Here is an 11,599-nt window from a genome sequence, read left to right as displayed (position 1 = left end):
GGAAATGAGTCAGCCGGCCCTTACTGTTTACGTTTCTGCACTATGCAGCGATCTAACTTCTAGCGGACGCTCCTTATGAGCGCCATTTACACTTACCGCAGTAACCGCGCGCAGTGACTATTCTCGTCCTGATACGAGTCCTTATATTCATTATTTCGTATGTTTGAGAAATTATTTGAGTTTGATTTCCTATTAGTATTTTCATCAAGATTTGCGTGTATTGTTCCTTTCATTAATAATATATCTGTAAACGAGGACGAATAATTCTGACTTACAGCTCGATGAAATAATTATAATTATAATTTCAAATCAATATTTTCGACGGTCCATTAATCTAGCACCTCCAGAACCGAATTTCGAAATTCTTCATAGCTCAGAATATGGATGTTTTTTTGAGATTTTTTTTGTGCGCTATATAAAATTTTTGTGCTCTTACTTTTTTCAAAAAATTAGTTTTCTTGTCGAGGTGCCACCTTATGTAAACCTAGCACTTCCACATTCAAAAATACAAATAATAAAAATCCTATTACACCCGAATTTTGGGTGAACTTTCAAATAAGCAAATGAATTAATTGGCAATAAATTAATTGTTCAATTGGAGTAATAAAATTTTAAGTGAAAAAAAATTTTCATAATAAAGAAAACCAATATTAAAAAAGCAGTTACATTTTCCAAGAGAGTTATAAATAAAATGATGAATTTGTAACTAGAATAATAATATTTTCGAACAGAAAATAAATTTTCAACTGGGAAGGCTGATTTCTACTAAAAAGGTGAATTTGCATTTAAAATGATAAATTGTCAGCAAAAAATTTTATAATTAAATTTTCAGGTGAAATAAAGTTCAATCAAGCTAATAGGTAATTTACTCTATTGCAATATGAAATTTAATTCAAAAATTTTACATTTTTCATTTTTTTTAATTTGAATTTTACGTAAGAAAAAAATAGCGCAAGTAGCCCAGTTGGCACACAGTTTGGCCACGTCTTTACGACATCTTTACGACATCCTATGTCCATGTCGTTTCGGTGTCTTTGCGATATCGTAAAGACGTCGTCAGATCATACGACTTATTTACGATATCGTAAAGACACCTTAACGACATGGACATAGGATGTCGTAAAGTTGTCATAAAGATGTCGTAACGATGTCGTAAAGACGTCGCCAAACTTTGTGCCCACTGGGAGGTCAAAGGCACAAGAAAAACAAAATGAAATACACTTCCCGCACCAAAAATAAAACTCAGGACAATTCCTGGATTTTCCCGGATTTTTTCAAATTCCCGGATTTCCTTAAATATCCGCACAGTAGACACCCTGTCATTGTATTTTTATTCGTCAATAATTGATTATTACTTTATCAGATTTGAATATTTGATCGATGGTTTCCATTTTTTCATTTTAAAAAAATCAAAATGAACAAATACACAAAAACTAGTAATTATGTCTTACTCCCCAGCAAATGCTGTGATTTTTGCTTTATTTTTCAACATTACATATTAAACGAAATTGATTATAATTATTACTCTCTGACTGTTACAAAATAGTACGAGATACATATTCATACAGTTAACACACAGCTTTTTCATTGACGCGTTTTTCGCCCTCAAAATATTAGAAATATTCTACAGTCGATCTACTGTTGTGCCGCGTGACGTCACGTAGACTTGTTATACACACAAAGGGTCGCTTTACGAGACAGGGCGATACACTATTTTCGTTATTTCGTACGTTATTCACTTTCCGAACACTATTTTCATTCTCTTCCTTAAATTTGCGTTCGAGTTACGGAAAATACCTTATTTTCTTTACGCTTCTTACGGATCTTTCTAAATAACGAGTTACATTAAACCACGCATTAAACTCACAATGATTCCGTATCACCTTCATTATTTACAGTAATTCTTTGCATAAATTACACTGATTCGAGAGTGATTTGCTCCTCGCGTTTCTGTCCTGCCGAAATCAGTGCAAGGCCATTTGAAGGCAACTCCCGAAACTTAACTGAAAGCGAGACTTTGGTGTACAAAATATTTTCAAATGTTTAAAAGGATTTTAATGAATCTCATCATAATTTAACAGGATTGAAAAATTCTTTTGAATAGAAAAAGATTAAAGTTTATAAATGAATTTAAAAAGATTTCAAGTAATTTTAAAGAATTTTCAAGAGATTTTAAAGACTTTCAAATACTTTTTATGACATCAAGAGATTTTTATTCATTTTAAGGGATTTTGTGGCATTTCGATGGATTTAATATCGTTTAAAAAGTCGCTAAAGGAATTTAAAACATTACAAACCATATAAAATTATGTTTTAAAAATTCAAAAGAGCTTAAGGATTTTCATGTCACAGAAAAATTCGAGAATAAGACGCCACGGGCAGATACGGACTTTACAAAGTTATCGGGCAGTGATTTCGATCCTTCGTGGTTTTAAAGAGGTCCGTATGTGCTCACGGCGTTCGCCGGAATCATCGAACCCCGAGAAAAAAAGATCTGTAATTCGATAAACGCCGTAACTCCATTTATTTTGAGCTGTGAAATATTTTTCCGTGAACGGCATTTTCTCAAATCACGACAGGCCTATTTCTGAGGTCCGTGATTCGAAGAAAGCCGTAACTGTCCGTTACAGCGTTTTCTGAACTTCAGCATCCCAATCAACACCGTTAACTGCATTTTAGATAATTAATTAACATTTTTTAACCACTTTTTTGCAAAAATGAAAAGTTTATATGCAACTTAGTGAAGAACAAAAAAACTGCAGAAAATGAATTGGAATCCGCGGTACACGCGAATAAAGATTCGAACAGTTTTCGTCGATTTTCTCGGCTTCGTTCATTTTGCAGTTAACGGTGTTTTCTCAAATCACGGCAGAATTTTTAAATTGGTGAAATTCGGATTCTACGTTAAAATTTCCCTTATAAGATGACGGAGTAATCGCGATAGTTTTTTTTTAACGGTAAAGAGTTAAACAAGATACAAGACGTATAACGCCTGTTGGCAGCTACACTTCAAACGCATTATCTCTAAGTAGCAGTCAACAGGCGTTACAGGCCTTATAATATTTATTTTTTTATTTTTACCGTTCCAAACAAAATTATTGCGATGAATTATTACCCCATGACCTTCTAATGCGAATTGTAACGTAGAATCCAAATTTCTCCAATTTAAAATTTGATCTTGCTGTTTTCTTTTTTAGTTTTTATTGCATGATACAGAAGGGTTACCACGTGGATATTATGAGGATACTCTGTATAGAGTATCCTTTCCGTTCACGCGATCCACTAGGATATACCGTTCGTTGTTTCAATTTTCAAAAAACTTTGCATCTAGGGGTCCTTGTGATTATAGGAAACGAATTCGTGGTAAAAATTGAAAATGGCTGATCGAAAATAGCGGTTTAAAAATGTCAAGAAATCCGAAAACTGAGTGGAATACGGTGAAACGTTATTTTAAAGGGTTTTTGGGGTCGTAGAATACGAATCCGTAGTAATAAAATCGAAATTCAAAATGGCTGATCGAATATGGTGGTTTGAAAATGTCACTAAATTCAAATTGGCTTTCAATATCGCGGCTTTAGAAAGGTTTTTGGATTTTTGGTGGTAAAATACGAATTCGTTGTCCAAATTCAAAATGGCTGATCAAATATGGTGGCTTTAAGATGTTATGAAATCTGAAAATTCGGTGCACTTCTGTGCGGGCGCGGATTCAGAGAAGTGTATCACAAAAGTGTATAAAAATGTTGTGTTTATACATATATATGTATATAAATATATATGCACCATTTTACGGTAAGTCAGAAAAGATTTGTATAGATTCTTACCGGGATATCCCATTTGATCCCATTTATCTCCTAGACGTTTCCGAGATATTCAAATGTCCCAAATAGGATATATAAAATGAATCTATATCCTACTTCCGACATTTCAATATCCCATAAACGTCCCAGGGATATCCCGGGATATCCAAATTTTCGCCTTGCGGGATATCCGATGGGTTATCCCTGGGATATCCTTGGGTCAACCTAAGAGATAAATGGGACCAAATGGGATATCCTGGTAATCATATTGCTGTGATGGTTAATTTTAGATTTTAAACGTTTAAAATTGAGAATGATTCCGCATTATAAATTCGTTTGTCGTGTCGAATCTAATTCGAAACATTGAGTAAACTTATAATGAGAAAGAATAATTACCTTCGCCTGTGGATTCCATTCGACTTGCTGTATTTACAGTGTCGCCAAATAAACAGTACCGTGGCATCTTAGTTCCCACAATGCCTGCGACGACTGGTCCCGTGTGAGCTCCACTTCTAATTTGAAGGCGCTCACCTGGTCGTTTCGGAACTTGAAATACCGAAGAAGCTGCCAGTAAGTCCAGAGCCATCGTTGCGATTTCAGAAACATGCTGATCACCTTCAACAGATTTTTTTTTTTATACAAAATCAATAAATCTCAACTAATTAAAATCACTGAAAAATTAATACTACAAAACTGTACTTCTCATGTCATTCGACACATTAAATAATATTAAATAAACAATAAAATGTATATTAAAATTAATTATTGCATTACCTTTTTTTTAGCTTGAAATTCAAGAATATAAATAAAAAACTCACCGTTTCTGACTGGCAAGCCTGAGGCAACCATATAGGAGTCTCCTATTGTTTCCACTTTATACACATCGTAGCACTCAATTCTTGCATCAAAGAGTTTATAAATTGAGTTGAGAAATGTTACAACCTAGAAAAAGACGATGAACATTTAAAAATCTGATAATAAATGGTATTTGAAGGTGCGTTACAAATTATGCGTATATATATATGCATTACAGTGAAACCCTTCTATTGCGCTGGCTTTGGGGCTGGCGTTGGTGGGGGAAACCCCAAGAGACTGCCCCTTCCGATGTAAAACGCTATTCTTTGTTCACGTCTGAATGAGAAAATATTTTAATCTGAAATAGGTCGAATAAGCGATCTTTTCCGGCCCGCGGAGCGGCGTAAATAGTACTTCATTGTACCGCGACGAGCGGCAGGTAAAGTGACAGGAAGGAGGAAGAAGTGAGTGAGGAGTGAAAAAAAAGTTTTAAAAATTAATTTTAAAACTATGTTAAACCGAAGAGTTAAACTATAAAGTCGATTTTGGACTCATAACGTCGCCCCACATGCTTGCGAATGCGGCACAATCAAGCGCCATTTGACAGAAAAAGGCGGCTTATTTTCCCTATTTCAGATAAAGTATCGTATGCGCCACGGTAGTAAATTTGTTTTATATTCGGATACACTTTTACTGCCCTCGCCATGAAGTTCAACTTTGCTGCCGAGGTACATAATCTAATATTATTTAATATCCTTGGTAGAAATACAGTAAACTTCCACCTGTGTCCCTCGCCGTAAGACTTATACGCTCACGAATGTCCCCCTCTGGAAGTGCCCCCACCACCACCGCGAATCGTCAGGATATTTGTGTCCAGCAACGTTCACTGGCTATCTCGGCCTTGTATCGATACACCCTTTTATAAGCAAATTTTCCAACTGCGCATGTGCCAAAAAGCGCGGGTCTATTTCGAATCAATAAAGATATACTATCAATAATAATGCTTTTCGGCATATGCGCAGTTGAAGCAGTCGCAGTTCGTTAGCATCACTGATTTTTTAAATCATTGGAATAGTACAATTTACCAACTAAAAATTAATATAATTGAATCAAAAACCGACTTAAATATTTCGCGGCATATCGAGTATTTCAGCATGACCTTACGGTCATGGACAAATGGGTGCAAGTGTCAGGAAGGTTAGCACAGTTGTTGATAACTATTCATATACGTATAATATCTTTGACATAGGAATGAAGAGAACTTTTTTGGATAAAATAATCTAAAATTACATGTAAGTTATAAAGGTCTGAATTTTCAAATGTATCATGCTACGATAGGTGGAAATGTCAGCCGCCAGGAAGGTTACATGATCTTCAGTACCTACATCGCTGTACAAACTTCCCCCTCGTCGAGCCTCTTTTTTGATTTGGTCAGCCCCTCTTGCGGGCGTAACCGTAAAGCCCGCATAGAGACCTTGGTGGGAGGTGAAGGAACTGCGTACGAAGAAATATATCGAAAACTTCACGCGTCACTATGAATACTTCTACGATTTTTTTCTAGAATTTTCGTAACAGCCACTTTCTTTAATTTCTTAAAATTGCGTTTTTTCAGTTTCTAAAAGAAAAATTGCTTTCATTATGTTCAATTAGTCTTGTACAAGAAGCCTGTCTTTTCTGCTTTTTACATTTTCCTTATTTTAGAAATTGTTCTGGAAAAATTGCGTTCATGTATTTGTAGAAAAGCTATGCTCATTCAAGCATCGTGACATTAAGAAATTTATCAGAAAACCACGGTGAAAATTTATTATGACAATAACATGCAATAAAGTACAATCATTTAATAATTGTAATTTCGTATAGATTTGTTTGAGTAATTCTTGACAATTTTTGATTAAAATATGCAAAATCCTTTGAGAAATTTCTTATAACATTTAGAAAAACTACATAAAATAGATTAAAACCTACAGGGTTTTGCTGAAATTCAACAAAGGAAACAATTCTAATTTTCAAATAATTGTAATTTATTGTATTTTATCGTACATTTTATTGTACTGAATCTACATAAAGTTAAATCTGGTTGTTGTGGTCGTGGTTTTTCTTGGGGTTTCCAAGAAAAATTGTACTTATTCAGACCCAAGTATTTAGTCAAACATTGAACTACTTTGTTGCTAATTTTTTCGTGTAGAAGATTCATTATCTCAGTTAAAAATTCATTTCTCAGTAGGTTGATTTTTGGTTGACTATTTTGTTGGTAATTTTTATTTTTCTTGGTAAAAATTTAATTTTTTAACTGAACATTTAACTTTTATTTTTGGTTGAAAATTTATCTTTTTTGTTTAAAATTGCATTATTTGTTTGAAAATTTATGCATTTTGTTCAGAATTTGAATTTTTTATTGGAAATAATTCCCCTTTGTTGGAAATTTCACTATTTGGTTGAAGATTCATGTATTTTGTTAAAAATTCGACTCTTTTGGTAGAAAATTAATCTTTTTGTCTGAAACTTCAAATATTTGGTTGAAAACTGAACTACTTTGTTGAAAACTCGTTCTTAGATTTAAATTAATTTCTATAACTGAAAATTAAACTATTTGATTTTAGATCAAAAAATGACCTTTTTTGCTTGAAAAGCTGAACTATTTTTGGTTGGAGAATTGAACATTTTGGATGAAATTTTTGTCCTTCATCTCTAAAAAAATCTTTCTAATTGAAAAGTTCACTTTTTGATTAAAAAATTCATTTCTTTTGGTACGAATTTAATATTTTTTTATTGAAGATGCATTTGCTTCGTGAGCAATGAATCTGTTTTGGTCGAAGATTAAATTACTTTGTTGAAATTTCATCTTTTTTCCTCAATTCAACTGCTTTTTATTTAAAGTGAAAGTAAAATTTCACAATATCGTTAAAATATGTATATTCTCGCAAAAGGGGGTCCGTGGTTTAAAATTTCGGGAAAAAACTTCACGTAGTTTATTTATTTATTTAATTGGAAAATGATTCTGCGACTTGCGCATTGATTGCCTGCCTGACTTGAAAGGAATTCGGTCTTAACTCATTTTTTCCACAGAAATCAGTAAGTCCTGTAACTTGGTAATTACTTAAAAATTGACCTGAAAAAATTCAGAGTTTAATGAGATCATTATTGGCTCCTCAATTGGAAAAATAATCAAATTACTTTCCTCTTGAGCATTCTTTCATGTACGTACTTCCAAAGGTGTATTTTCTGCGGCAATTTCCGTAAAACCGACTATATCACTAAAGTATACAGTAACTGCTTCGTAGTACTCGGCTGGGACCTGCAAAATAGGTCGGTTTAATTTTCAATTTAACTCAACAACTAAAGTTCTGAGATAATTAAGTTAATTCAGTCTGAGATGGACGGAAAGACTCTTGAAGTAGAAGAAAACATTGAAATCCCTCGAGTTCTACTTCAATATTAAAAATGAAATACAAAGTACTGTGAAGATACCTGTTGTGTTTGTTTTAATTGTTGAGCAACACTCGGCGGTAACATCTGAAATAAAAGCGTGTCGCTCTTTCTTTTTTCTCGTTTTAATTCACGCGCCTTCTGAGCCAAGTTTGCAGCATACATCTATTTAAATAAACAGCATTTCTCTATTTAAGGATATAAATTTTTAATGAATAAATATTTTTTTAACATATTAAAAAGATCAATTCTGACCTGAATAGTACCAACTGCATTTCGCATTAGGAATATTATAATTGGAGAAACCACAAGGACCAAAACGACTATAGCAATGCCGGCCACTTCATTATTGCTCGCATCCTGGAGATTCGCGTTAACGTATTCTCTGTTAAATTAAAAGAATTTTTTTTAATAATTAGAAATTTGTGTTACTTTTTAATAACTGTGAGATGGAAATTTTTTAAATAAATAATGAATATGCAGAAAAAAGAATTGTCCAGAAGAAGTTAATATGTTAGTAATTGTAGCAGTCCAGGGAATAACTGATTTCATAAATGGTTTTTTGGAGAAAAACTTTCAGGAGATCGACATCATTTTCTGCCTCTTATCTAGTGGATGCATTGTAGTGGTCCAACCATTTTGAATAATTAACTAGTACATATATGCAGTGTCAACTTTTTACTCTAATAGCTAATCATATCAGTTCCGGATCGTACCTTATCATGCGACGCAGTTCTCGCTGAAGTTTGCGAAGTTCGTCGATATATGTGGCCATCGAATCAAAATAATCCATGGCATGGGCGACACTCGGCTCCCGCTTCCGATTCTTCAGGATCTCCTCACGTCTGAGAATCACAGTTCATTTAGACAATTTTATGAAATAGGTATTTGAAATTTAAGCTTTAATTAAACATAAAACGCAATTTTCTTGTTGCTCCTGGCATCTTATAACCTCAGCTAGTAATACTGGACAATTTTTTTGGTTTAATATAGGACCATATGTAGGCGTCCGCATGAAAAGGGCCCTTATATCGGGTTCTACTAGTTTAGGAGGTATTCACGTTTTTCTAAGTTGAAGTCAAAAATATTATTTTTGGATTTGAGTAGGGCATGATAGTGGGACCTGTAGTGAATATATTGGGACTATACTTATATCCAGAAAGTAGCCGGAAATAGGTCTGTTCCATGTTCGAAGAAAAAGTATAATACGTGTGTGCTTATGGAACTCACCCAGTTTGGATGCTTTTTTCTCAAAAAACTATTTTTCGAAATTCCAACTTAAAAAAAGTCCCAGTGAATTTTTTCCATTTAGAATGGATTTTTGGCCTAAAAGTCCGGGAATTTTTCCTGCTAAATGTCCCTGTACGTAACTCCATACCGGCCATAAGGGCCCTTTAGAATCGGACGCCTGCATGTATGGATTAGGGACATCGGATTGAAATTTAAATCTTCATCATTTACGGATCCCAAATCCACGACCCTTTCGTAATTTTGGTCGGATTCATACTCCTCTCAGTAATAGGTCATTACCAAATTTGTACTATGCGGAAGTAATAAGATGCTCTTTATGAGTAATTCTCAAGAAATTTTTGGGAAAACGACCGAAGGTATGAACAAAATTAATTGACAAAAGCTGCTCAACCAAAAAAAAATGCTACGAATTTGAGATCAATAATTTTTTGATAGCCCGCGTATTTGTTTTTTTAATCGTAAAAAATAAAATAAAAAATAAAGTTTTTTTGGAAAAAGAACACAAGCTAAAATAATATTTTATTTAACAAAATTTGTCGCCCAAATTATATATAAAAATTTCCTTCGAACCATTGTACGCTAGGTTGCATATTTTTAGTTTAAATCGTAAAAAAATAATTGAAAACAAACAAATGAAATTTATGGAAAAATAACACAAGTTGCAATAAAATGTTTAATAACAAAATTGTTTCTTTTTTAAAGGATGCGCACTTTTTTAATTATAAAAAGAAGACAATTCAAATACGTATGTTTGAATAACAGTGCGTATTATAAATTGTAATAATATAAATTTATTGACATACATTCTTCAGGGTAGCTGAGAATAAAATTTAATGCTAAATAAGAAATAAATATTAAAGTAATCATGGTAAATGAAATTCGTACTTTATTTTGCAGTATCTGAATAAGGATTTCCAGGCCGAGATACATAAATAAATGTAATATACGTTTGATATAAAAGTGTTGGCCGTGATGTAGAAAAGTTCAGATTTTGGAAAAATCGGGTGCGAAGCGTGATGAGAATGTGTTCATTAAAGCCGAAGAAGCTTTAACAAAAGATAATTCACAATTACCAAAATACAGTTTTCGATGCTTTGACCTTTAATTTTAAAAGCTATGTGCACAAGTGTGGGAGAAATAAAAAGACCAAGTGCGAGATAAATACATTATCGTGCGCGAAGCGCGAAATCCCACAGTCACGCACCTCAAGCGCGCTCAGACTTGCGAGTCGCGAGCGTTCGAGCTCTCATGAAAAAATAGCAGACAAAATAAAAATGTTGATTTGAATGAAGAAAAATAAGAATCTTCTTTTTAAAAAAACTTTTCTTTGAATATTGCCACCCCTATAACTTGCGTAGATTTGTTTAAATCCGTTTTTCTCGATAATGACTAAAAAGCACATTTTATTACTTCAGCACATTACAAGTTTGGTAATGATTCACTACTGAGAGAAGCATGAATCTAACCAAAATTTAAAAAGTGGTAGGTTCCCCTTGTGAACCAAAAAACTTGTCAATTATTATTTATTTATTAATTAGGTATTTTCACTTCAATCACCAGCTAACCTCACTTCGTTGATTGTTGAGTGTAAAACAGCATGGGATTCAGTCCATTTTGGCCCTATTTTTCTAATATCATCGTAAAAACTAATTTTCTTATATAAATGTATTTGAAAAATAGTTTTTATTTGTCGCAAACTATTTAATGACATAAGTATATGATAGTAATTATTATTCATTACGAAGATTAGACAAAAATAAAGTTTTGCCCCATGCATTCGGCATTCGGTACAATGTTTCCCTCTAAACATTGAACGAAATGAAGTTAGCTGACGATGAAGTCAAATGCCTCATTCAAAATGGTGTGCTCTGTTTTTCTCGTCTGTTTAAATTTCTTTTCGCAACCCAAAAACCATCCAAAATGTTCGAAAATGTAAATATCATAAAATGCGCACTATCATAACATGCGCTTGATTTACCGACTTAAAAAGAGAAATCACTAGCAGAACAGGCTTTCCATTTTGCGCGCCTCTGCCAAAAAAAATACAGTAAAGACCATCCCAGTGGATATACCAGTCCTAAAGTTGTCCTATAAAGAAGAGTCCACAATAGGATTTGAGAAACCGACGTAGCATTGACTTGACATATCAGTAGCTTGGACGTGATGCGCGCGCAGGTATTTTCAACTGTTTATTTTTACGATTCATGGAAATGCATTTTGACGAACGTCTTAATAGTCCGGGAGCTGGGTATGTTCCCGTATGCATTCAAGAGGCAAAAGGTAAAAACTAGTTAATCTTATGTATTTTGACCCGCTGAATCCAATGGTAC

At 33.5% G+C, this 11,599-nt stretch overlaps 1 protein-coding gene across 1 annotated transcript in view; it reads right to left on the bottom strand.

Annotated features, from left to right (window-relative positions):
* Nucleotides 1-11,599, bottom strand: part of LOC117178815 — a 91,526-nt gene that overhangs the window by 7,958 nt on the left and 71,969 nt on the right. The window contains exons 7-12 of the mRNA XM_033370306.1: nt 8,735-8,863; nt 8,274-8,403; nt 8,061-8,183; nt 7,798-7,887; nt 4,616-4,739; nt 4,194-4,412 (exon numbers count right to left, since the gene is read on the bottom strand). Coding sequence (XP_033226197.1) covers nt 4,194-4,412; nt 4,616-4,739; nt 7,798-7,887; nt 8,061-8,183; nt 8,274-8,403; nt 8,735-8,863 — 815 coding nt within the window. The remainder of the gene's footprint in view (nt 1-4,193; nt 4,413-4,615; nt 4,740-7,797; nt 7,888-8,060; nt 8,184-8,273; nt 8,404-8,734; nt 8,864-11,599) is intronic.

Source organism: Belonocnema kinseyi, chromosome 8 (genome assembly GCF_010883055.1).
Source record: "Belonocnema kinseyi isolate 2016_QV_RU_SX_M_011 chromosome 8, B_treatae_v1, whole genome shotgun sequence".
Classification (NCBI taxonomy): Eukaryota; Metazoa; Arthropoda; class Insecta; order Hymenoptera; family Cynipidae; genus Belonocnema; species Belonocnema kinseyi.
The sequence above is the reverse complement of the archived record's forward strand: the minus strand, read 5'-3'. Positions and strand labels throughout refer to the sequence as shown.